Source organism: Dendrobates tinctorius, unplaced genomic scaffold, assembly GCF_039654945.1.
Source record: "Dendrobates tinctorius isolate UK_male_01 unplaced genomic scaffold, ASM3965494v1 ptg000090l, whole genome shotgun sequence".
Classification (NCBI taxonomy): domain Eukaryota; kingdom Metazoa; phylum Chordata; class Amphibia; order Anura; family Dendrobatidae; genus Dendrobates; species Dendrobates tinctorius.
In genome coordinates, this window is record NW_027361758.1 from 2,244,992 (window position 1) to 2,272,633 (window position 27,642).

At 44.5% G+C, this 27,642-nt stretch overlaps 1 protein-coding gene across 1 annotated transcript; it reads left to right on the plus strand.

Annotated features, from left to right (window-relative positions):
* The first annotated feature begins 974 nt into the window (after positions 1-974).
* Positions 975-27,488, plus strand: LOC141098322 (uncharacterized). The gene is made up of 2 exons (XM_073585987.1): positions 975-1,981; positions 27,067-27,488. The coding sequence occupies exons 1-2, from the start codon at positions 1,213-1,215 to the stop codon at positions 27,159-27,161; spliced, it is 864 nt and encodes a 287-aa protein (XP_073442088.1). The 5' UTR covers positions 975-1,212; the 3' UTR covers positions 27,162-27,488.
* Positions 27,489-27,642: the final 154 nt, after the last annotated feature.

Consider the following 27,642-nt stretch of genomic DNA (forward strand, 5'->3'; position numbering starts at 1 on the left):
CCAATCAGCCAAGGCGCGAGCGTGACAGTTTGCACAGGCCATGGTCCCCGCTGAGCCCCATGTGCTCTCTAAGCATGATGGACATTTTTCTTGGTCGCATGAGCACCCAGATGAGTTTATTCCACGAAGGGTGGTTCAGATTGAGAATACTCCAGACCCCATCATTGTCTCTAAAGCCATCTATGAGCAACTCTTGTCTTATGAAAGGCTCAAACCTGCAGACCCACCTACATTCTATGGGAACCCTAAAGAGTGCCAAGGGTTCCTGGAACAGTGCTTGCTCTATGTAACGAATGGAAGTGGAGGCAGAGATGGTGAAGTTAACATTCGTTTTTTATTTTTAAAGTGGAACCTCGGGACCATGGCCCGGGGGGCTCCGAAGGGGGTGTAACTAGTGAGCCCCGGGTACCCGTAGTAAAGTCCCTCAGATAGGACCAGAATGGAATACCCGGAGGACACAGGTGCTACCTCCAGTTACACCCCAGACACGTGACAGCTGTCCCAGCGGAACCAAAAGGGATAGCAGAAACAATAGCAGAGTCCATAATGAGGCGGATCCTGGATCCGGGTATTTGGTAGATAGCAGGCTCCAGTAACCTTGTCACAGTCCTTGGACTCAGATGGCTGTTGGTGGAATGGAAAGGCTTTTGCACAGATGATTGCAGAGATAGCCAGGGTTATCAGGATATAGATAATCTTTGGAGACAGATAGCATGAGAGAATGCACAGAGACTGCAAACGCAGCGCAGACAGGTTAGCAACAGAACCGGATGTAGCAATGGTTGATACTCGTTGCTCCGGCGCTCTCCCTATGGAGGAGAGGCCAGAAATAGCAGCCAGTGCGCTGCTATTGGATAATTACCAGATTTTGAAAAATGCACGCTGTCCCTTTAAGAAGCCAGGGGAACACGCGTGCATGCTCTAATAGCTTTTCTTAGAGAGCTGCTGGCCGGACGGCAGGAGCTGGAGGAGGGGGAGGGAGCAGAACGTGGAGAAGCAGCATGGGACAGACACAGAGAGCCTGCTGCTGCACAGGGATAGCGTGCAAGGGACGAGGTGAGTGGCCTGAACGGGAGACAGCAGCAGACCGGGGCGCAGAGCCAGGATGGAGACAGGTGTAACACTCTACATCCAGGGGAATGCAGCCTGCTTCCCTTCTAACTGAGTCAAAGTGGGATACATCCTGTCCTACCTGGCCGAAGATGCTCTGATATGGATCACTCCCCTCTGGGAAGCAGGGGATCCTATCATCTCGACTTCGAGGCCTTCCTGGTGGCCTTCCATAAAGCCTTTGAAATACCCAGTCCATCTACGCCTACCAAGTCTTCCCTTTCCAGATCCGAGAGGCGCTCCAGATGGGCGAAACCAGTGAGGAAACCGCCACGTCAGACCACGACCGTCCGTAACCCTCTTGTTCCTCTTCCAGTTAAAGCAGCTACTCGAGCAGAACCCAAGAAGACTGATAAGAGTGGGCTGGCAAAGCAGAAGCCTAAAACCAGTCATAAGAAGGGTAAACTGTATTGCTTCGGCTGTGAGGAACACCCGGACGGCCACTGTTCAAAGGATCTTAAGCTCCAGAACCTTGGGCCAGTAGGAGAGATGGCCCTTTGTGAGAGTACCTCCGCTCCGCTAAAGTCTGTAACTGTTCCGGTGCCTTGTGGGGGTTTCAGTCCTGCAGATGTATGCAAGCTGCAAGCCAGACGGAGTCTGTGCGTGGTTCCTGCTCCACAGCTCCAGAATCCAGTGAGGGTGTTTGGTGATGGCCGAGCCCTACTTGTGAACAGTCCAGTATTGAGGGGACAACTACAGCTCCTAATTGGAGCATTATACACGGAGAAGTTGGTTTTCCACCTGCTGACCAGTTTGCCCACCGGTCGTTCTGAGCCGGGTATTCTACTGCCCCTTCCGGTCCAAAGACCCAGCGTGGTGCTGCGCTTGGAACTGCCTAGCCAACAGAGGTGTCTAGTTCCATTACTGCAAGGTCAGTCTTCTGTGTCGTCACCTTCTCCACCTGATATGCCGGCTATTAAGTCAAAATAAATAGCGCTAGTGTATCCACTCCTCTTAAATTATTTTAGCAGCCAATGGATAGGAATAATTATAAAATATAACTTTTATTCAATTAGTCTTTAAAGTGCAAGGTGCTCCGGTTATACAAACAAACAAACAAACAAATAGAGAAAAAGAAGAGAAGCTGGTGGCTTCAATACTGCCCATCACTTCTAATGCATCCCAGATATATAATTATTCATTGGGTGCCATAAATCAATCCTGTGCGGCCAAACCACTCCCAAGACATAGGATACACAAATCTCAAAATTATTTCTATGCTTTACATTCAATATTGTGATCAGCCATCACAGTTTATATGGTTATCTCTTATTGAGAGTAGGTGTACTCGCTGAAACTCCCGAAAATTGGAATAAATACCCTATGTATGAATATCTGCACATGATTTAAGGTGTGAGATATTCCGTTTACCTAATGGGACTATCTCCAGTAATAAACATTGGAAGGACTCTAGCAGGATCTCTGCAATGAGCAGGAATATATATTCCTGCTATATGAATGACAAGAATAGGCGCATGTATAGGGTAGGACCTATGTCCTTAGCAACGAGCGCAACTATAACATATAGAACGTCATTATCCTTCCAGAGAGGGCGGCACTATGAAGCGCATGCCCAGTGGCTGCTAAGCGCGCCCCCAGCGTGTGACGCGCTCTACAGAGCCAACACGCTGATGACGTATGCGGCCCAGCCACAGGATGTGAGGTAAACGAGGGACCGGAAGTGTCGGCTTCCCTGGACGCCATGGCGCGAACATACAAAAGGAGGTATGCATGAGTATACTTACACATGATGTCGGTTTAAACATATAACGGCCACTCGTGATACACCACAGAGATGACCCCAGTCGACTCCCCTGATGAGATTTGACGAAACGTGTCGGGAGACGGGGGTATCGCGCTCACCAATCATGGGGATGGTGACAAATCAGAACGTGCCCCTGATATTTTGGTGAGACTTCCGTTTTATGTCAATTGTTTTAGTGTTAGAATAGTGCTCTCATTGTAAATAGGAGGCATTTGAGAAAAGATATGCTGATATATGCATATGTGTTGGATTTAGACCCTGAATTAGGGAGCACATATGGTATGCGGAATTGTATATCTCAATGATGATACACTCTTACTAAATAATATGTTAATAACATTTTGTGTACTGTATTATAATTAGAACCTGCAGCAAATGCGGTAATCAAAGCTGTGTGGTGGAAAATTGGTTGATACTATGTGGCAGTAATTTGGATATTCTCTGCCCAAAAAATCAGATGGTACTCTTTATGAGGAGGGTAGCATTGGTGTGACAAGTCTAGAAATGAAATGTTGATATTATAAGACGGTTGGGCATGCACTCTCAATAAGAGATAACCATATAAACTGTGATGGCTGATCACAATATTGAATGTAAAGCATAGAGATAATTTTGAGATTTGTGTATCCTATGTCTTGGGAGTGGTTTGGCCGCACAGGATTGATTTATGGCACCCAACGAATAATTATATATCTGGGATGCATTAGAAGTGATGGGCAGTATTAAAGCCACCAGCTTCTCTTCTTTTTCTCTATTTGTTTGTTTGTATAACCCGAGCACCTTGCGCTTTAAAGATTTTATACTAATTGAATAACGGCTATTAAGTCGTGCTGTGCTGACGTCACTGAAGAAAATAAAGCAGTGGCGTCCTCTCCGCACACCTCTGGTGACCATACCAGTGACCAGTTCTCAGGAACATCCCTGTCGCTTGAGAGTTTTCTCCTGGACCAGGGGCAGAAGATGGTCCCTGTGAGGATGCCTTCGGATTCCATGTGGCAGGTGGATGAAGAGGTTGGAACAGAGGCCTATGTGTTGTGAGTTCATTCTCTGGTTCACCAGTTGAGTCCCCCTTCCAGACTCCCTCTGGTGGTATCAGGAGGTAGTGAGGTTGATTTGATCGGTGGAGATCTGCCACCTGAGAATGAAGATGACGATTGGACCTCAGGATTCTCAGATTGGATTTAAGACAGCGGACGCCCTATTCAGTTGCTGGTGATTACTTCTGGCTTGTCTTTTCAGCTCTGTTCCAGTCATCTAAAGCTAAGTTTTTCTGCTAATGTTCACACTTGATTTTGTTGGTCTATTCAGTTTTTTGTGTGGTCAGCCAGCCCCGGCTGGGGGCTGTGCTGAATTTCCACTCTTATTTATCAGTATTTTGCCAATTGGCTTTTTGTCCCTTACTAGTTCGGTCTCTTTTTGCTCTGTCTCAGAATATTTCAGAGTGCTGATATAATGGGAGAAGTCTAGTGACTTCAGGGATAATTTTGCTATCAGAAGTGTTGGACATTATTTTTGTAGGGTTTTTTGCAGGTTGCAGACAGTGTCTTTCCTTTCCTTTCCTTTCCTTTCCTGTCTAGTTAGTTTGGGCCCCATCATTTGCTCAGCCTATTTTCCTGCCTGTGTTTGTGCCTTCATATTGTTTCACCATCAATACATGTGTGGGGGCTATCTATTCCTTTGGGGTCTGCTCTGGGGCAGTTAGTTTTCCCTTTTCTTGCTTTAGGCTTATTTAGTCCTCTGGCCGTGATGAGGCGTCTAGGAACATCGTAGGCACGCTCCACGGCTACTGCTGTCATGATCTGAATTTGATCTGACAGTTTTAAAGGCACAGAGTGAACTTCTTTTCCTTTTGGCAAGTTGCCAAAGTGACTTGACTGTCCCCGGTGGTGGTTAGTGGTATCGCACTTTAGGTTTAATGCGCACATAATTATGAATCAGGTGTGGGGCTCTATAAATGAGTCTCAGGGTGTGTAATCACTGCTGGTGATATTCATTCATTGATTCTGAGTTGGTGAGAGCCTGGTGGAAGGATGGAGCTGAGGAGGAGTCCTGCGCAGCTTAGCCAGGGCGGACGTGTGTCAGCTATGGTGTCTGGACGAAGGGCTGGCATGGCGTGGTGGGGTCGCAGTGATGGTGTCGGCAGGAAGTGTCTGCATGGACTGGTGGAGTGGCGACTATGGAGAGTGGCACTCACCATGTGGCACTTGGCTGCTGAGCTGGACTCAAGCATGCTTGCTTTCGTGGCAGAAGCTGAACTCATCTTTGGGACTCTGTTACTAAGCAGCAGCAACTGGTGGTGGACTCTGCTCCAAGGCTGCACTATGGTGAAGGATCCTGTTATGGTGATGGATCCGGGTGGAGGAGAAGACGCACGCAGGTGGAGGGCTCTGTTGCAGGAGCATAAGCACAGAGCATAAAGCTAAGTGGTGTCCCCCTGTATTGTCTCTTTCCCTCATGTGTGTTATTAGTGCAGTGGTGGGATTAGTTTCCGCACCGGCCTACTCCCTAGTGAGGGTTTAGGGTCCGGGCGAGCAAGGGTTTAAGGTTCGCGTGCGGCGACAGGTGCGGAGCCTGTATAGGGAACGTAAGGAGTGCAGGGACACTGGCTCAGGGGAGCTCAGGAGGTCTCCACTTCCCTATTCCCTATCGCAGGGCCCACCATTGTGAATGTTACCCAGGTCCCCCTTATTATTTAATTCGCCTTACTGGAGGCGGGGTTTCCAGAATGTATGTATAACGTGTAATTCCTAAATTCGCCAGGTGGAGGCGGCGTATCCATCTGCACGTTTTATTATTTAAATTCGCCACTGGAGGCGTTGTATCCAGGGTCACGTGTGTTATGAGTCCGCCTTGCGGTATCATCTGCGTCCAGACACACATGACCGTGACACTGCTAGTTGTGTGTTGTGAGTTCATTTTCCCCTTCACCATTGAGGTCTGATAAACTTCCTCTTCTGGTGAAGGAAGGTAGTGAGGCTGATTACAAAGCACCTGAGCAGAATGATGATGACTGGGTGACTGGGATTGCTGACTGGATATAGGGCATCCGACGCCCTTCTGCCTTGCGGGTGATTACTCTGAGGGATTCTTGGAGACCAGTCTGATTCCTGCTCCTCAAAAGCTAAGTTTTCTGCTCTACTTTTTGCATTTGTGTTTTGGTTTTGTTTTGCCTTGTTTTTCTGGATGTCTGCCTTTCCCTGCTGGGTGAGCTGAATTCCTTTTTGCTCTGTCTTCAGATAATACCTGAGTACTGATATAGTCTTTTTGAAGCCTAGCGTCTTCAGGGCTTTTTTCCCTATCAGTCTGTTGGCTCTTGTTTTTGAGAGGGTTTTGGCGGATTGCAGTCAGCATCTTTTCTATTCTGTCCTATTTAGTTAGCTTGGGCCCCATCATTTGCTCAGCCTATCTTTCTATCTGTGTGAGTGTTTTTTCATCATGCTTCACCGTCATTATATGTTGGGGGCTGCCTATTGCTTTGGGGTCTGCTCTGGGGCAGTTTAGATTTCCCTTTCTGTCTTTAGGCTATGTAGTTCTCCGGCTGTGATCGAGGGGTCTAGGGCACCGTAGGAACCCCCCACGACTACTGCTAGTTGTTGTTGTTGTTGTTAGGTTCAGGGGTCTGCAATCCGATAGCTGCCAACTTCTCTGGTTTTCTGAACTTAGCTAGTATTTCTGTTTTGGCCTCCTACGGTGACTCATTCATAACAGAATCACCCGCCATACCGCAGATCCTAGGGTACTCAATAGCAGGAAAGAATTGTAAAAAAAAAAAAGTGTGTATATTTTTTCCTCTATATCTCTGAGGCCGTAGGGGGAATTTTTTTTTCTCTCAATGGAGATAAAGCAATTGTCTGATCGTGTGGAGCAGCTCGCTGCGGAAGTGCGGGGAATTTCCGCCTACCTTGCCCATTCACATGCTGCTGAACCAAAGATCCCTACTCCTGATGTGTTTTTTGGGGATCGGTCTAAATTTTTGAATATCAAAAATAATTGTAAATTATTTTTTGCCTTGAAGCCTAACTCGTCAGGGAGCTCCGCGCAGCAGGTTAAAATTACATAGTAACATAGTAATTAAGGTTGAAGGGAGACTTTAAGTCCATCTAGTTCAACCCATATCCTATCCTAACTTGCCTTAACAAATTGTCATCTCTTTGCTGCGTGGCGATCCCCAGGATTGGGTGTTTTCTTTGAAACCAGATGATCCTATTCTGACTAATGTGAACGCATTTTTTCAAGCCTTGGGGTTGTTGTATGACGAACCTAATGCTATTGATCAGGCTGAAAAGACCCTGTTGGCATTGAGCCAGGGTCGAGATTCTGCAGAATTGTACTGTCAAAAATTCCGAAAGTGGACGGTCCTTACTACTTGGAATGATAATGCCTTTGGCAGCTCTCTTTTGGAAGGGTTTGTCAGAAGCCGTAAAAGATACTATGGTGGGATTTCCTGTTCCCTCTGGTCTTGACGATTCTATGTCATTAGCCATTCAGGTTGATCGGCGTTTACGTGAACGCAGGACTGCACGAGAGGTGTTGCCACCTGTTGAACAAGTGTCTGAACCTATGCAATGTGATAGAGTTTTGTCCAGGGAGCAACGTCAGGAGTTCAGAAGGCGTAATAAGCTGTGTTTTTTTTTTGTGGAGATGCCTCGCATATTATTTCTGTCTGTCCTAAACGAGAGAAACGTTTTGCACACACATTTTCTGTGGGTGGTGTTCAACATAAGTTTCTTCTGGCAATTACTCTAATCTGCTCCCTGTCCACATTTTCCGCCAAGGCTTTTGTGGATTCGGGAGCAGCCCTGAATCTAATGGACTTGGATTTTGCTAAACGTTGTGGATTTCCGATGACACCTCTGCGGACGCCTATTCCTTTGAGGGGGATTGATGCTACTCCTTTGGTGAAAAATAAACCTCAGTTTTGGACCCAGGTGTTAATGCGGGTCGCCCCAGACCATCAAGAAAATTGCAGATTTTTGGTGTTGCATAATTTGCATGATACCATTGTCCTGGGGTTTCCCTGGTTGCAAATTCATAATCCAGTTTTGGATTGGAAATCTGTGTCTGTGGTGAGTTGGGTTTGTCGGTGTGCCCTTAGTGAGGCTCCGTTTTTTTCCACCTCTCCTCAGTCGCATGATGTTCCTGACTATTTGGCGGACTTTTATGATGTATTTAGTGAGAATGAGTCTGCGTCTTTGCCTCCTCATAGGAGGTATGACTGTGCAATTGAACTGAGCCCGGGGTGTAAATTTCCTAAGGGTCGGCTTTTCAATTTATCTGTACCCGAGCACGAGGCTATGCGATCCTATATTAAGAAGGCGTTAGAGAAGGGTCATATTAGACCATCCTCTTCACCCTTAGGTGCCGGTTTTTTTTTTTGTGGCCAAAAAGGATGGTTCATTAAGGCCTTGTATTGATTATCGTGCCCTCAACAAAATTACTATTAAATATCAGTATCCGTTACCCCTGATTTTGGATCTATTCTCCAGAGTTAAAGGTGCTTGCTGGTTTACCAAGCTTGACCTTAGGGGGGCGTATAATCTTATCCGCATTAAGCATGGGGATGAATGGAAGACGGCGTTTAATACTCCGGAGGGACATTTTGAGTACCTGGTGATGCCTTTTGGGCTCACTAATGCCCCTTCTGTCTTCCAGTGCTTCATGAACGACATTTTCCGAGACTTTGTGGATAAATTTTTGATTATCTATCTGGATGATATTTTGATCTTCTCCAAGGATTGGGATTCTGATGTGGAACATGTTCGGACTGTGTTCCGGATCTTGAGGGAGAATTCCCTGTATGTCAAAGGATCGAAATGCCTTTTTGGGGTACAGAGGATTTCTTTTTTGGGATTTATTTTGTCTCTGTCAACTATTGAAATGGACCCGGCCAAGGTACAGGCCATTTATGATTGGGTTCAGCCCACTTCTTTGAAGGCCCTCCAGAAGTTTTTGGGTTTTGCTAATTTTTATCGGAAATGTATAGCAAAATTTTCTAGTATTGCCAAGCCATTGACTGATCTGACTAAAAAGGGTGCTGATGTGTTGAATTGGTCTCCGGAGGCTGTTTCTTCCTTTCAGGAGCTGAAGCGAAGATTCACTTCTGCCCCGGTTTTGCGGCAACCTGATGTCTCACTCCCGTTCCAGGTAGAGGTGGATGCTTCTGAGATTGGTGCAGGAGCTGTTTTGTCCCAAAAGGATCCTGTAACATCTAAAATGAATCCCTGTGCTTTCTTTTCCCGAAAGTTCTCTCCATCTGAACGTAACTATGATGTGGGGAATCGGGAACTGTTAGCCATGAAATGGGCATTTGAGGAGTGGAGACATTAGTTGGAGGGAGCTAAACACCAAGTCATGGTCCTCACTGACCACAAGAATTTTATTTACCTGGAGTTGGCCAAACGCTTGAACCCTAGACAGGCTAGGTGGGCCTTGTTTTTTACACGTTTTGATTTTGTGGTCTCTTTTCTTCCTGGCACTAGGAATGTCAAGGCAGACACCCTCTCTAGGAGCTTCTTTGCTGATTCTCCTGTGGTGACCAAGCCCGCTACCATCTTAGGTGAAGGGGTAGTTCTTTCTGCCATCTCGCCCGATTTGAGACGTGCTCTGGAAGAGTTCCAGGAGGACAAACCTGAGCTTTGTCCCAGTGGAAAGTTGTATGTTCCTGACCAGTGGAAGAAGAGAGTGATGTCTGAAGTTCATTGCTCTGCATTAGCTGGTCATCCAGGTATTTTTGGTACTAGAGATCTGGTGAGTCGGTCTTTTTGGTGGCCCGCCTTGTCTCGTGATGTCAGGAATTTTGTGCAGTCCTGTGGGACTTGCTCCCGGTCTAAACCTTGTTCTCGCTCTAGTGGGTTGTTGATGCCTTTGCCGGTCCCCAGGAGGCCATGGACCCATATTTCAATGGATTTCATCTCTGATATGCCTGTCTCTCAGAGAATGACTGTTATTTGGGTGATTTGTGATAGATTTTCGAAGATGGTCCATCTTGTACCACTCCCTAAGTTGCCATCTTCCTCTGAGTTGGTGCCCCTGTTTTTGCAACAGGTGGTTCGCTTGCACGGGATTCCTGAGAACATTGTATCTGACAGAGGAGTTCAATTTGTGTCTAGATTTTGGAGGACTTTCTGTTCCAAGCTGGGAATTCAGTTGTCCTTCTCTGCTTTTCACCCTCAGACCAATGGGCTGACGGAGAGAACAAACCAGACCTTGGAGTCGTATTTGAGATGTTTTATTTCCGCCGATCAGGATGATTGGGTTTCATTTTTGCCCTTGGCCGAATTTGCTTTAAATAATAGAGCTAGTTCTGCCACTTTGATGTCACCTTTTTTTTGTAACTTTGGGTTTCATCCTCGATTTTCTTCAGGGCAGGTGGAGCCTTCTGCCTGCCCAGGTGTTGACACTGTGGTGGAGAGAATGCACCAGATCTGGGACCAAGTGGTGGATAAGTTATCTCTCTCCCAGGAAAAGATCCAGCGGTTTTCCAACCGACATAGGACCATTGGTCCCCAGTTTAAGGTTGGTGATATGGTTTGGTTATCATCAAAAAATATCGCTATGAAGGTGGCTTCTCCTAAGTTTAAGCCTAGATTTATTGGACCTTACAAGATTTTGGAGATTATTAATCCGGTCTCTTTTCGTTTGGCTCTTCCTGTCACATTTAAAATTCATAATGTGTTTCATAAGTCCTTGTTGAAGAGGTTTGTTGAACCTCTGGACCCTGTATTAGTTGAAGGTAACATGGAATATGAGGTAGAGAAGATACTGGATTCCCGTCTGGCTAGACGGAGACTCCAGTATTTGGTTAAGTGGAAGGGTTATGGTCGGGAGGATAATTCCTGGGTCTCTGCCTCTGATAATCATGCTAAAAGATTGGTGCGTGCCTTTCATCGGGCTCACCCTGATCGCCCTGGTGGTGTGGATGAGGGTTCGGTGACCCCCCTCCTCAAGGGGAAGGTACTGTTGTGAGTTCATTTTCCCCTTCACCATTGAGGTCTGATGAACTCCCTCTTCTGGTGAAGGAAGGTAGTGAGGCTGATTACAAAGCACCTGAGCTTTGATGACTGGGTGACTGGGATTGCTGACTGGATATAGGGCAGCCGACGCCCTTCTGCCTTGCGGGTGATTACTTTGAGGGATTCTTGGAGACCAGTCTGATTCCTGCTCCTCAAAAGCTAAGTTTTCTGCTCTACTTTTTGCATTTGTGTTTTGGTTTTGTTTTGCCTTGTTTTTCTGGATTTCTGCCTTTCCCTGCTGGGTGAGCTGAATTCCTTTTTGCTCTGTCTTCAGATAATACCTGAGTACTGATATAGTCTTTTTGAAGCCTAGCGTCTTCAGGGCTTTTTTCCCTATCAGTCTGTTGGCTCTTGTTTTTGAGAGGGTTTTGGCGGATTGCAGACAGCAGCTTTTCTACTCTGTCCTATTTAGTTAGCTTGGGCCCCATCATTTGCTCAGCCTATCTTTCTATCTGTGTGAGTGTTTTTTCATCTTGCTTCACCGTCATTATATGTTGGGGGCTTCCTATTGCTTTGGGGTCTGCTCAGGGGCAGTTTAGATTTCCCTTTCTGTCTTTAGGCTATGTAGTTCTCCGGCTGTGATCGAGGGGTCTAGGGCACCGTAGGAACCCCCCACGGCTACTGCTAGTTGTTGTTGTTAGGTTCAGGGGTCTGTATTCCGATAGCTGCCAACTTCTCTGGTTTTTGGACTTAGCTAGTATTTCTGTTTTTCCTCCTACGGTGACTCATAACATGTGTGGTAAGATCAGGGATCTGCAATCTGCATAGTTACCAACCTCTCTGGTTTTCTGTGACTTAGCTTGTTTTGCTTTTTTCTCCTCGGTGACCCATTCATAACAAAATCACCAGCCATACCGCAGATTCTAGGGTACTCAAAAGCAGGAAAAAGTTGCTAAAAAAAAAAAAAGTGTCAGAATTTTTTTTTTTTTAATATTCTTTCCTCTTTATTCTCTGGGGCCGTAGGATGATTTTTTTTTTTTCTTTTTCCAAATGGAGATAAAGCAATTGTCTGATCGTGTGGAGCAGCTGGCTGCTGAAGTGCAGGGAATTTCCACCTACCTCATTCAGTCACATGCTGCTGAACCTAAGATCCCTACTCCTGATTTGTTTTCTGGGGATTGGTCTAAATTTCTGAATTTTAAGAATGATTGTAAATTATTTCTGGCCTTGAAGCCTAGTTCATCGGGGAGCTCTGTGCAGCAGGTTAAAATTGTCATCTCCTTGCTGCGTGGCGATCCCCAGGATTGGACTTTTTCTTTGACACCTGAAAATCCTATTCTGACTAATGTGGCTGCATTTTTTTCAAGCCTTGGGGTTGTTTGATGAACCTAATGCTATTGATCAAGCTGAGAAAGCCCTATTGGCATTGAAACAGGCTCAGGATTCTGCAGAGTTATACTGTCAAATATTCAGAAAGTGGGCGGTCCTTACTACAAGGAATAATAGTGCATTGGCAGCTGTCTTTCGGAAGGGTTTATCGGAGACCGTAAAAGATGTTATGGTGGAATTTTCTGTTCCCTCTGGTCTTGATGATTCTATGTCATTAGCCATTCAAGTTGATCGGCGTTTACGTGAACGTAAAACTACACGGGAGACGCTGCCATCTTTTGAACAAACGTTTGAACCTATGCAATGTGATGGGGTTTTGTCTAGGGCGCAACATCAGGAGTTTAGAAGGCGTAATAAGCTGTGTTTTTTCTGTGGAGACGTCTCTCATACTATTTCTGTCTGCCCAAAACGAGAGAAACGTTTTCCACACACATTTGCTGTGGGCAGTAAACAACCTAAGTTTCTGTTGGCAATTACTTTGATATGCTCCTTATCCACATTTTCCACAAAGGCTTTTGTGGATTCAGGAGCAGCGTTGAATCTGATAGATTTGGACTTTGCTAAACGTTGTGGTTTTTCCATGACGCCTCTGCAGACACCTATTCCTTTGAGGGGTATTGATGCTACTCCTTTGGCGGAGAATAAACCTCAGTTTTAGACCCAGGTGACAATGCGAGTTGCTTCAGACCACCAAGAAAATTGTAAATTTTTGGTGCTGCATAATTTGCATGATACTATTGTTCTGGGTTTTCCTTGGTTGCAAACTCATAATCCAGTTTTGGATTGGAAATCTGGGTCTGTGGTGAGTTGGGGTTGTCAGTGTGTTCTTAGGGACGCTCCTGTTTTCTCCACCTCTCCTCAGTCTCATGATATTCCTGATTATCTAGCCGACTTTTCTGATGTATTCAGTGAGAGCAAGTCTGTGTCTTTGCCTCCTCATAGGAGTTATGACTGTGCAATTGAGTTGATGCCTGGGTGTAAATTTCCCAAGGGTCGGCTTTTCAACTTATCAGTACCCGAACATGATGCTATGCGATCCTATATTAAGGAGTCATTGGAGAAGGGTCATATTAGACCATCCTCGTCACCTTTAGGTGCTGGGTTTTTTTTTTGTGGCCAAGAAAGATGGTTCATTAAGACCGTGTATTGATTATCGTTCCCTTAACAAGATGACGGTTAAATATCAGTACCCGTTACCTCTGATGTCTGATTTATTCTCCAGAGTTAAGAGTGCCTGCTGGTTTACTAAGCTTGACCTCAGGGGGGCGTATAATCTTATTCGCATCAAGCACGGGGATGAATGGAAGATGGCGTTTAATACTCCGGAGGGACATTTTGAGTACCTGGTGATGCCTTTTGGGCTCACTAATGCCCCTTCTGTATTCCAGTCCTTTATGAATGATATTTTCCGTGACTTTGTGGATAAGATTTTGATCATGTATCTGGATGATATTTTGATCTTTTCTAGTGATTGGGATTCTCATGTGGAAAACGTCCGGACTGTGTTCCGGATTTTGAGGGAGAATTCCCTGTTTGTTAAGGGATCGAAATGCCTCTTTGGTGTACAGAGGATTTCATTTTTGGGATTTATCTTATCTCCATCCACTATTGAAAAGGACCCGGCCAAGGTACAGGCCATTTATGATTGGGTTCAGCCTACTTCTTTGAAGGCCCTCCAGAAGTTTTTGGGTTTTGCTAATTTCTATCGTAAATTTATAGGTATTTTTTTCTGGTATTGTCAAACCACTGACTGATCTGACCAAGAAGGGCGCTGATGTGCTGAATTGGTCTCCTGAGGCTATCTCAGCATTTCAGGAGCTTAAGCAGAGATTTACTTCGGCTCCAGTTTTACGGCAACCTGATGTCTCACTTCCATTTCAGGTGGAGGTAGACGCTTCTGAGATTGGTGCAGGAGCTGTTTTGTCCCAAAAAGACCCTGTGACTTCTAAGATGAATCCCTATGCCTTCTTTTCTCGAAAGTTCTCCCCATCTGAACACAACTATGACGTGGGGAATCAGGAATTGTTGGCCATGAAGTGGGCATTTGAGGAGTGGAGACATTGGTTGGAGGGAGCTAGACATCAAGTTGTGGTCCTCACCGATCACAAGAATTTGATTTATCTGGAGTCGGCCAAGCGCTCGAATCCTAGACAGGCTAGATGGGCCTTGTTTTTCACGCGTTTTAATTTTGTGGTCTCTTTTCTTCCGGGCACTAAGAATGTTAAGGCAGACGCCCTTTCTAGGAGTTTCTTTGCCGATTCTCTTAGTGTGACCGAGCCTACTACCATCCGAGGTGAGGGGGTAGTTCTTTCTGCCAATTCGCCCGATTTGAGACGCGCCCTGGAGGAATTTCAGGAGGATAAACCTGAGCATTGCCCTATGGAAAAATTGTATGTTCCTGACCAGTGGAGAAAGAGAGTGATGTCTGAAATTCATTGCTCCGCATTGGCTGGTCATCCAGGTATTTTTGGTACCAGAGATTTGGTGAGTCGGTCCTTTTGGTGGCCTGCCTTATCTCGTGATGTCAGGAATTTTGTACAGTCCTGTGGGACTTGTTCTCGGTCTAAACCCTGTTCTCGTTCTAGTGGGTTGCTGATGCCCTTGCCGGTGCCCAAGAGGCCATGGACCCATATCTCAATGGGTTTTATTTCTGATCTTCCTGTCTCTCAGAGAATGACTGTTATCTGGGTGATTTGTGATAGATTTTCGAAGATGGTCCATCTTGTACCACTCACAAAGTTGCCATCTTCCGCTGAGTTGGTGCCCTTGTTTTTACAACAGGTGGTTCGGTTACATAGGATTCCTGAGAACATTGTGTCCGACAGAGGAGTCCAGTTTGTTTCCAGATTCTGGAAAGCCTTTTTTTTCAATCTGGGAATTCAGTTATCCTTCTCCTCTGCGTTTCATCCCCAGACCAATGGACAGACTGAGAGAACAAACCAGACCTTGGAGTCTTATTTGAGATGTTTTATATCTGCTGATCAGGATGATTGGGTCTCATTTTTGCCCTTGGCCGAATTCGCACTGAACAATAGAGCTAGTTCTGCCACTTTGATGTCACCCTTTTTCTGTAATTTTGGGTTTCATCCTCGATTCTCTTCAGGGCAAGTGGAATCTTCATCCTGCCCAGGTGTGGACACTGTGGTTAAGAGAATGCAGCAGATATGGGACCAAGTGGTGGATAAGTTGTCACTCTCTCAGGAAAAGGCCCAGCAATTTTCCAACCGGCATAGGACCATTGGTTCCCAGTTTAAAGTGGGTGATATGGTTTGGTTGTCGTCCTAAGAATATTCGTATGAAGGTTGCATCTCTTAAATTTAAGCCAAGATTTATTGGTCCTTATAAGATTTTGGAAATTCTTAATCCTGTTTCGATTGGCTCTTCCAGTTACGTTCAAGATCCATAACGTATTTCACAAATCTCTGTTGAAGAGGTTTGTTGAGCCAGTGGTTCCTATGGCAGCACTTCCTGACCCTGTATTGGTTGAAGGCAATGTGGAATATGAGGTAGAGAAAATATTGGATTCTCGTTTGGTTAGATGGAGACTCCAGTATTTGGTCAAATGGAAGGGTTATGGTCAGGAGGATAATTCTTGGGTCTCTGCCTCCGATATTCTTGGCAATAGATTGGTTCGTACTTTTCACTGGACCCATCCTGATCGGCCTGGTGGCGTGGATGAGGGTTCGGTGACCCCTCCTCAAAGGGGGGTACTGTTGTGAGTTTATTCTCTGGTTCACCAGTTGTGAGTCCCCCTTCCAGACTCCCTCTGGAGGTATCAGGAGGTTGTGATGCTGATTTGATCAGTGGAGATCTGCCACCTGAGAGTGAGGATGACGATTGGACCTCAGGATTCTCAGATTGGATTTAAGACAGCCGACGCCCTATTCAGTTGCTGGTGATTCCTTCTTCCTTGTCAGCTCTTGGTTTTCAGCTCTGTTCCAGTCATCTAAAGCTAAGTTTTGCTGCTAATGTTCACACTTGATTTTGTTGGTCTATTCAGTTTTTTGTGTGGTCAGCCAGCCCCGGCTGGGGGCTGTGCTGAATTTCCACTCTTATTTATCAGTATTTTGCCAATTGGCTTTTTGTCCCTTACTAGTTCGGTCTCTTTTTGCTCTGTCTCAGAATATTTCAGAGTGCTGATATAGTAGGATAAGTCTAGTGACTTCAGGGTTAATTTTGCTATCAGAAGTGTTGGACATTATTTTTGTAGGGTTTTTTTGCAGATTGCAGACAGTGTCTTTCCTTTCCTTTCCTGTCTAGTTAGTTTGGGCCCCATCATTTGCTGCCTATTTTCCTGCCTGTGTTTGTGCCTTCATCTTGTTTCACCATCAATACATGTGTGGGGGCTATCTATTCCTTTGGGGTCTGCTCTGGGGCAGTTAGTTTTCCCTTTTCTTGCTTTAGGCTTATTTAGTCCTCTGGCCGTGACAAGGTGTCTAGGAACATCGTAGGCACGCTCCACGGCTACTGCTAGTTGTGTGGTAAGATCAGGGATCTGCAATCTGCATAGTTACCAACCTCTCTGGTTTTCTGTGACTTAGCTTGTTTTGCTTTTTTCTCCTCGGTGACCCATTCATAACACCTATGTTTCTCCGTTTGTCACCAACCCGGAGGAAGAGATCCAATTTTCTTTTGTTTACGGGCAGAGGATGGATCCTGTGTGGGTACCCTCAGCTTCCATTTGGCCAGTTGGTGAAGATACCAGGGCGGAGATGCTTCCCTCTGGTCCTAAGGAGGACGTCCAATTTTCTTGGGATATCAGGCTGAATTTGGACCCTCTGAGGGTGTCTTCAGTTTTCAAGTGGCCGGCTGATGTAGAGGTCGAAACAGAAGATTCCAAATTCCTACTTTCTGCTAACCAGGAGGAGGAGGTCCTGGTCCTTGTACCCTCTGTGTTGGAAGCTGACTCCGTCGGGCACCAAGAAACTTGGCACTCTGGGATTCCTGATGGAACACATACTCCTCCCTACCTGAAGAATGTCGTGTCAGCCTGGACTGTGTGTGGTCCCATACTCCTTCTTCAGGTCATTCTGTCAGGCTTGAGGAAGAGGGGCCGTAAAGGGGGGTACTGTAACAACTCTGCTGGCATCGCTGTATGGCCTCCCATTCTCCACTCACCAACTTGCTCACTGCTCCAGGTCTTGCTGTGAATTCTGTTTACTGCCAGCTCCTTGCCTCCTGTCAGCTGTCTTCATGTTTCCTGACTGTGTGTATAGAGGGGTGGCGCCTGAACTCTCTGCTTCTTATGGAGTCAGGGTGCACCTGGCTAATGTGTCCCTGACCAATTACCTAGAACCCTCAACTATTTAGGCCTGCCTCATCCACTGGAACATTGCCTGTGCAATGTCTCGACTCAGTTAGTTTCTTGCTGCTGAGTTAGCCAGGCTCTGTCCTATGTCTTGCCTTCTGTGGAAGCTTTGTGCCTAATCTCTGTGTCTCGGTACCTTGCCTAGTAATTCTCTGTCTGCCCTCCAGGAGACAGAATATCCTGGTCTCTGTGTCTTGTCTCAGCTTTGTCTTGCCGCCTCCAGGAGGCAGTATTTCCTGGTCTCTGCACCTTGTCTCGTACTGTTTCTCTGTCCTACCTGTGTCTGTCTCCTTGTCTGTGGTTCCTTTCCCTGCTGTGTCTTTCCCTGTGTCCTCCCTGTCTGTGCGCTGCACTCTTGCAAGCTCCGCCTACTCTGCACTCCTGCGGCTCCGCCTACTCTGCACTCCTGCGGCTCCGCCTACTCTGCACTCCTGCGGCTCTGCCTACTCTGCACTCCCGCCTGTATCTGTATCTGCACCTCCTGTGTGAACAGGTCCAACCCTGTTCTGTCATACATCACTCCAGCCTGCCTTGTGTCTCCAAGCCGTGCCCACTTGCCCAGTGTCTCCAAGCTGTGCCTGCTTGCCCTGTTTCTCCGAGCCATGCCCGCTTGCCCTGTGTCTCAGCCTGCCTGTCACTCACACCTGACCAGGTGTCCTGTCCCTGAGTGGGATCAGTAGTCACAGCCAGACACCACCCTGGAGTGGCACCTGGCAGCTGCCTGCCGCACAACCTTGACTTCACATTGGAGGCTCCAGAGAAGACCAAGGCAGCTGTCTTGGTCTCGTGCATTCCAGGGTAGTCTGGTCTGTGGCACAGTGGGGCCACAACCCCCGGCTCGCGCCAATCAGCCAAGGCGCGAGCGTGACAGAGGTGCAGATCGGTAGAGGAAACCAGGATATCATTCGGCCCATGCAAGATTAAAAGGAGGTCTCGGAAGATGTAATTTACAAATTATAGGAAGACAGCTGGGGCATTACTGAGCCCAAACAGCATAACTCAGTACACATGATGGCTGTTGATGGATTTTGAAGCAGTCTTCCAGTTGAAAGCAGTCTTCCATGCATATACTCAGTGTATGTGGATTAGATCAGGGTTCCCCAACTCCAGTCCTCAAGACCCAGCAACAGGTCATGTTTTCAGGATTTCCCTTGTATTGTACAGGTGATGCCTGGATTAGATTGTAGGCTCCTCTTAGATCCAGCTTGGTGAAGATCCTGGCACTTCTAAGACGATCAAACAATTCCGGGATTAGTGGCAACGGATATTTGTTTTAATTTTTAATTGTGATCTGGTTGTGACTCCTATAATCTATACATGGCCGGAGAGTTCCATCCTACCGATGAGAAAAACTTCTGGATGAATCCTGAAGTGAAGCTTGGGTGAAACATATGTCAGGGCACAAGGGCCTTATACAGCACTATTCCAGTCCACTGGGACATGTAAGTTACCTTTCAGTTATTTTTCTTGCACATTAGATGTGCGGTTGTGATCAAAATAATAGCAGTGTGTTAAAAACCATGAGTTAATCACAAAATCTTTATACTAGTTTTTATTTCCATGCATTGGGAACATTGCACACTGTTTTCTAATTCAAAACATGAAGAGAAATGTAAATAATTTTTAACTACTTTACAGAAAATAAAAAATGAACATTGGGCAGTTCTAAAAAACAACAGTGTCTGCATTTGTCTTTACAAACTTACAATATGTACTATTTCAAGGGCATATCCTCTCCAGTGTAAGGCAACATGACCTTTTCAAGTATTTTAATATATACAAACTGGTCCATGATCCCTGGTATGCGGTAAATAGGTCCGGGACCATAGTAAGAGAAACATGCCCATATCATGATGCTTGCACCACCATGCTTCACTGTCTTCAGAGTGTACTGTGGCTTGAATGCAGAGTTTGGGGGTCATTTGACGAACTGTTTGAGGCCCTTTGACCCAAAAAGAACAATTTCACTTTCGTCAGTCCACAAAATGTTTCTCCATTTCTCTTTAGGCCAGTTGATGTGTTCTTTGGAAAATTGTATCCACTTTAGTACATGTGGGACTTTACGGGGACATCCTGCTAAAAGATAAGCTTCACACAGGCATCTTCTATCACAGTACTCACAGGTAACTTGAGACTGTCTTTTTTTTCATCCTGGAGCTGATCATTGGCTGAGCCTTTGCCATTCTGGCTATTCTTCCATCCATTCGAATGGTAGTCTTCAGTTTTCTTCTGCATCTCTCTAGTTTGGCTTTACTTTTTAAAGCATTGGAGATCATTTTAGCTGAACAGCCTCATTTTCTGCACTTCTTTATAAGTTTTACCCTCTCCAATCAACTTTTTAATCAAAGTACACTGTTCTTCCTAACACTGTCTTGAACGACCCATATGGCTCAGGCTTTGAAGGAGAAATGCATGTACAACATGTCCTGACATCACCCTTAAATAAGGGTCACCTGATTCACACCTATTTCTTCACTAATTAAACTCCACACTGCTATTATTTTGAATACCCCCCTCAAGTTATAATTCTAATACAACAGACTCTTCTGTGAAGAATATTGGAGACATAATTCCATGTCAATCAACTGTATCCTATTTGGCCTAGAACTGTAAAAACCCCTTGAGCATGTGCTATGGTAACATGAGACCTGGCCAGCTTCAAAGTGATTCACACCCCTCACCAGCTGGCTGGCATGCAACCTTCTACAGAAAGACCCCCTGTGGATCCAAGCCATGGGGCCTGAGTCCTTTGTTCAGCCATCCAGGAATTCATAACGGAGTTATGGACATACTATAAAGGCCCCGTCACACACAGCGATCTCGCTGATTTTGTGACGCCACAGCGATCCCGCCAGCGAGATTGCTGTGTGTGACGGAGATCAGCGACCGGTTCCCCTGCCGGGTATCGCTGATCGTTCTCGATCGGCCTGGGCCGTTTTTCGATCGCTAGTCTCCCGCTGGCCAGAACGCATCGCTGCGTGTGGCAGCGAGAGACCAGCGATCAGCGACGCTGGTTTGTAATGTAAACATCGGGTATCCAGGAGCTGCGCGACTCCTGGATACCCGCTGTTTACATTAGAAACCAGCGTCCAGCGTCGCTGGTCCTGATCGCTGGGGCTGTCTTGTGACAGCTCACCAGCGATCAGCCTAACGATGTCCCAGCGATCCCATCATGTTGGATCGCTGGGACATCGTTATGTGTAACGAGGCCTTAAGTCCTAGCTGTACATCGTGTATAATTCCGAGATCACCAGAGCAGGGCAAGCCCGTCTGGGTCTCATGTCATTATAACATGTGAAATGCTTCAGAAGAAGGGCTTACCTAGAGTGGACCCTCAAGGCGAGTTGAACCTAGTGGACCGACCCATATACAGGGACCATCAGGGGCAAGCCCAGAGGACTCAAATACCACAACAGCTGGTACCAAAAGGGCGACTCGTAGGGAACGGGGCACAGAGGGAAAATGCAGACAAAGAGGCTATGGATGCAGAGGGAAAAAGCACGTGGATCAGACAAAGGGGCTATGGGTGCAGAGGGATTAGGGATCCAGGCAAGGTAGGGCAAGTTCCAAGAGCGAAAGGAGAGAGACTGGAGGGAAGGAGCAGGGTCCGGGGATCACCAGGGATTTGGACAGTGGGAGACACTGTGGAGGAAACAAGGGCAAGGCAGGGTTAAGCAGGTACTAAGCTAATGGTACAGAGACGTAAAATAGGGGCCTAAACTAGCACCTTTGGTAGACAGTTACTTCTGGGTTAGGGCACATCAGGCCCATAGAGCACGGGGGACGCGTGTGGCCGCATCCTAAGTCGACCAGGGAGCGCGCTTGAGCACTGGAACCCAGCAGCCGGCCAGGAAACACGATCCATAAGATGCGCCAATTCTGGCACTGAACCTCACTCTTCCACTTGCCTTGGTGCAGTGGCAAGGGCAGCGATAGTATTGGGGTTGATGTCATCTTTGTATTGTCAGGTGACTTGAAGCCCAGGAGTCTATTTTTTTTTTTTTTTTTTTTTTTTTTTTTTTAATATTTATTTATAACCGTCTGCAAACAAGATAAGAATCAGTAACATACATAGCATATAAAGATAAAGGACCTAACAATATCCAGAAAGTGTAGCTTCAAAGACTCAAAGGAAGACAGGGTTATTCAATATAACGGTCAGTCCCGACCCCAACTCCCCCCATCCCCCCCAGGCACGTCTGAAACCCTGCAGGTATAATCAGGTAAGCCTAATAGGTGTGTTTCCAGATATAAGCGCTCTCATATACCAATCAGTGAATTGAAAGCAACAATGTAATGCTTGATGCACCGATAGTGGCTTCAGATCAATAAAGGAGGATCATGTGAGGAAAAAACGTTCCGTATGACTTTCTTTATGAAGTATGGACTCAATCCAATCCATTTTAAACAAATATGTTAACTTTGAAGAAATTAGATTTAGCGGAGGGGTTGCGTCCTGTGCCCACAAATGCAGATTACTCTTGCAGGTAGCCGCCGCCCAAATAGTTAAAACACGTCCAGAGAGTCAGAGTAGTTGATCCCGTGGGAGAATATTAAATAACGTCCATTCCGGAGATAATGTAAAGTGAATGTTGAAGGTGTTAGTGAGATGGACAAAGAAGCATATCCCAAACCTCCTGTATCTTCGGACTAACCCAGAGACAATGAAAGATGTCAGCTGGAGAGTGTAAAAACGTGGGACAAGAGGGATTTGCTGATAGAGACATAGAATCGTAGAGTTGGAAGGGACCTCCTGGGCCATCTGGTCCAACCCCCTGCTCAAAGCAGGATTCGCTAAATCATCCCAGACAGATATCTGTCCAGCCTCTGTTTGAAGACTTCTATTGAAGGAGAACTCACCACCTCTCGTGGCAGCCTGTTCCACTCATTGATCAATCTAACTGTCAAAAAGTTTTTTCTGATATCTAATCTGTGTCTCCTTCCATTCAGTTTCATCCCATTGCTTCTAGTCTTTCCTTGTGCAAATGAGAATAAAGAAGATCCTTCTGCAATGTGACAGCCCTTGAGATATTTGTAGACAGTTATTAAGTCTCCTCGCAGTCTTCTCTTTTGCAGGCTAAACATTCCCAAATCCTGCAACCTTTCCTCATATGACAGGGTTTGCAGACCGGTCACCATTCCCGTCACTATTTTCTGAACTTGCTCCAGTTTCTTGATGTCTTTTTTAAAATGTGGTGCCCAAAACTGGACACAGTATTCCAGATGAGGTCTGACCAAAGAGTAGTAGAGGGCAATAATGACTTCACGTGATCTAGACTGAATGCTTCTGTTAATACATCCTAGAATTGCATTTGCCTTTTTTGCTGTTGCATCACTCTGTTGACTCATATTCAGTCTGTGATCTATTAGTATACCCAAGTCTTTTTCACATGTGCTGTTGCTTAGCCCTATTCCTCCCATTCTGTATATGCTTTTTTCATTTTTATTGCCCAGATGTAGTACTTTGCATTTTTACCTGTTAAAAACCATTCTGTTAGTTGCTACCCACTGCTCCAGTTTATTTATATCTTTTTGAATCTTCTCTCTCTCTTCTCTAGTATTAGCTATCCCTCCTAGCTTTGTGTCATCAGCAAATTTAATCAGTTTACCCTCAATTCCTTCATCTAAATCGTTGATAAAGATGTTGAACAATACAGGGCCCAGGGTAGAGCCCTGTGGTACGCCACTTTAGACATTCTTCCAACTGGATGTGCAGCCATTTACGACCACTCTTTGGGTACGATCACGAAGCCAGTTATGAATCCACCTAACAGTTGCCTTGTCCATTCCATACGTAGTCATTTTTTCAATAAGGATTGTGTGAGATACTTTGTCAAATTCTTTGCTGAAGTCAAGATATACAATATCTACAGCATTTCCCTGATCCACCCAATCAGTGATTCTGTCATAGAAGGAAATTAAGTTAGTCTGACATGACTTATTAGTTACAAACCCATGCTGACTCTGTTTATTCACTTCATTCTTATCCAGGTACTGACATACATGTTGTTTAATAATTTGTTCAAAGATCTTTCCTGGTATAGAAGTCAGACTCAGGCCTATAGTTGCCTGGGTCCACCTTCTTCCCCTTTTTGAAGATAGGAACAACATTTGCTCTTCTCCAGTCTTCTGGGACTTCTCCTGTTCTCCATGAATTTTCAAAGATTATGGAGAGGGGTTCAAAAATTTCTTCTGCTATCTCCTTCAGTACTATGGGGTGTAATTTATCTGGACCTGGAGACTTGAATTCATTTAGGTTAGCTAAGTGTTTTCTCACTATATTTCTGTTTATAGTTATCCTGGATGCTTCTATTCCCTTAATAGGACAGTGAAGAATAGTTGATGTTACATTTCCTTTCTGAGAGAAAACAGATGCAAAATAGGAATTTAAAAGTTCGGCCTTCTCAACATCCTGTCTTACCATTTCATCATTTTCATCCTGTAAAAATCCTATAGCATGTTTGACTTTTCTTTTACTTTTGACATATCCCTAAAATCCTTTATTATTGCTTTTCACGTCTCTAACAAGCCTCAATTCATTGTCAGCTTTAGATAATCTGATTCGTGCCCTGCAGGTTCTGCAGACCGCATTATATTCTTATTTAGATATGCCTCCCTCTTTCCATTTTATAAACATTTTCTTCCTTTTTAGCATGTGCTTAAGATCTGTGTTCATCCATCCTGGTTTCCTTAAAAGCTTCCTATTCTTCCCTCTTTTCGGAATTGTTAACAATTGTGCTTTGAGAATTTCATTTTTCAAGATTTCCTATCCTTCCTGGACATTTTTGTCCTTAAGGATATCCAGCCAATGGATCTCTCCAATTCTCTTTCTGAATCCCTTAAAATCTGCCTGAAATCTAACCTTGACGTCTGAGTCTTCACAGGTCTTCCTCCTCTAGTTATCCAAAATTCTAAAATAGCATGGTTGCTACATCCTAGGGTCCCAGCCACTTTTACCTCCTCAACCATTTCCTCCCTGTTTATAAGGATTAGATCCAAGGTAGCAGATCCCCTTGTTTTCTCCCCTACCTTTTGGAAGATAAACTTGTCAGCAAGAGAGGATAAGAATTTCCTTGACCTGTTAGTTTTGCCTGAGAGAGATTCCCAACAAAGGTCTGGATAGTTGGAATCTCCCATGACATATTTTTTGGAGAACTTGGCCATTTGATGCATAAAGAGTTCATCCATATCTTCAGCTTGCACAGGTGGTCTGTAGTAAATGCCTACAATGGTGTCCTTCCCATTGTTCTGTCCTTGTATTCTTACCCAGTTTCCACAGAACTCCCAGTCTCTGAAGCTTCAATCAAAAAGAGAAAAAGAAGCCAGCTCACCTGAAGGCATGTGTAGTGGATAGCCCGGACCACATGCAGTCTTCACGCAGTAACCAAGGAAAAAGAGAAGAAAAAAAAAAAAAAAAAAAACTTCAGGTATTGACATTGGGATTAAGTTTTGCTCCAGATCAACATTTCAACCTTTTTAATACACTTTTGGACATAAATAAATTTGTACGAAATCTAACTGTTAAAAAGCATTTTTTTGCACATGAATCTGACTCTATTGCTATGAAAATCCCTGCACAAAATGAATACAATGGTCTTAATTTTTCTGAGCAAATGGCATTGAAAAATTTGAATGAACTAGACTCTACTAACATTGTGTCTAAGGATGTTTTTCAAGCAGAACATTTATGCATAAAAAATCCGAGTTTTTATCCTATCCAATCCAGAGCAGAATTCATGGACAAGTTTCAGAGCGTTATGGAACGTGAACTTAGAAAATTGGATGCTTCAATCAAAACTCAACAACAAAATAACAACTTGAGCTACAAACAACGAAAAGCTATTGATGAAATTAAGAAAACTACTGAAATAACAGTCAAAAGTGCAGATAAGGGTGGCTTGATTGTGATCATGGACACTGCGCAATATAGAGATCAAATGAATGTTCTACTGAGTGACAGTTCTACATATAGAAAATTGCCTCATGATCCTACAAAGGATTTTCAAAGAAAAATTTTCAAATTAATTGAAGAGGGGGCAGCATTGGGTGTTCTGACAAAGGCTCAGGTAGATTTTTTAAAAATTGATTCTCCAACTATTCCTACAATCTATGGGCTTCCTAAGGTTCATAAAAATATATCACCACCCTCTATGCGCCCAATTGTTTCAGGCATTGGGTCTCTCACGGAACACCTCAGCCAGTGGGTAGATTCTTTGCTACAGCCTCTGGTTACACGAGTGCCGGGGTTCCTGAGAGACTCAAAAGACGTATTGCATCAATTTTCTAATGTAGTTTGGAATAGTGATTTTCAGTGGATTATCTGTGACGTTACTGCTCTTTACACCTCTATTCCTCAAGATGTTGCAATCAGAGCATTGGAATTTCACCTGCATAAATATAGTAACTATACTAATGAATTGTGTGATTATATCATGCAGGTTATTTTTTTCCTAATGCTTCACAATTATTTCTTTTTTGATGGAGATTTTTTTCTACAATGCAGAGGAGTATCAATGGGCAGCAAACATTCGCCATCGGTGGCTAATCTTGTTATGTCGCACAGGGAGGAGGTAATTTTGTATTCTGATAATAATCCATTTTTGTCTAGCATTTTTTGGTATGGCCGATTCATTGATGATACACTCCTTATTTGGAGTGGTGATGTATCTGACATACCAGAACTAATAGAATATTTCAACTTTAATGATTTCAATCTCAAATTTACATTTATGACGGATCCACATGTAATTTCGTTTCTGGATCTTAAACTAAAAGGTATTGCAGGTGCTGTCATCAGCACTGCTACATTCTGCAAGCCACTTTCTGGTAACACCATCTTACATGCATCTAGCAGCCACCCCGGGCACACTATTAAATCTATACCAGTGGGGGAGCTCACTAGAATCACTAGAAATTGCAGTGATGACAATGCCCCGAAAGGAGAAATTGAGTCATGCTGCAGCAAGCTGAGCAAGAGGAGTTACTTTAATTGGTGTCTTGATAGAGCAAAGAAAATTGTACAAAAAAAAAAAAGACATGATTTGTTATTACCAAAGGTATACAATAATGATAAAAATTCAGATAAGATGGTTTGCTCTATCCAATATAGTTCTCAGTTTAACACCATTAAAGCACTCATCTTAAAACATCTACCTATTCTGTTTGAAGATGACGTCTTGTCTAGCATTTTATCTAACGGCTGCAGAGTGGTTGCTAAAAAAGCCAACACCTTATCAGACATAGTGTCTCCTAGTTTTTTATAGCTCTAAAACTGGATCTCGGACATGGCTACACTGCTGCGGTTTTTACCGCTGCGGTACATCCAGATGCAGAACATGTGCACATTCTAATAATGTTCATTCCTTTTTTGATGGTACTAAGTGTAATGAACATAAAATAAAACAATATATCAATTGCAATAGTAAAAATGTAGTATATGTGATTGCTTGCTCCAAATGCAACTTGAGATATGTGGGCTGCACATCTCGCATGCTCAAGACTCGCATATCTGAACATATAACTGATATCTTATCTCCTTCCAGTATTAATCGCTCCATCTCATCTGCATCCAGACACTTCATTAATGAACACCAAAGAAGTACTGAATTTTTTCGTGTCATGGGCATTGAGAGAATAACACCACATATAAGAGGTGGAGATCTGAAAAAACGTCTTCTAACACGCGAAGCACATTGGATTTTCTGTCTAAATACATGCTTTCCAAATGGATTGAATGCCGGATTGATGTTATTATTATAATTGTGTGTGTGTGTGTATATATATATATATATATATATATATATTATGCACAAAAAAACTTTTAAAATTTTTTTATATTTTTTTGTTTTTAATTTTTTTTTTTTTCTTTCTTGGCTCCCCCCTCTTTTCACAAAAATTGTGTTTTTCTTTGTAACATTATTTTTTATATCTCACATGTTTCCCTCTCCCTTTTTTTTTTTTTTTTTTTTTTTTCTCTCCCTTCACACCATGTGTTTGTAATTTACTGGGTGTAAAGAGTATATATTGCAGTAACACCCAGGGGAAGTAGTTTTGAGAAAGAACAAGCTATTGTTCGAAACGCGTAATCTACTACTTGTTACTCATGTGAACACACCATT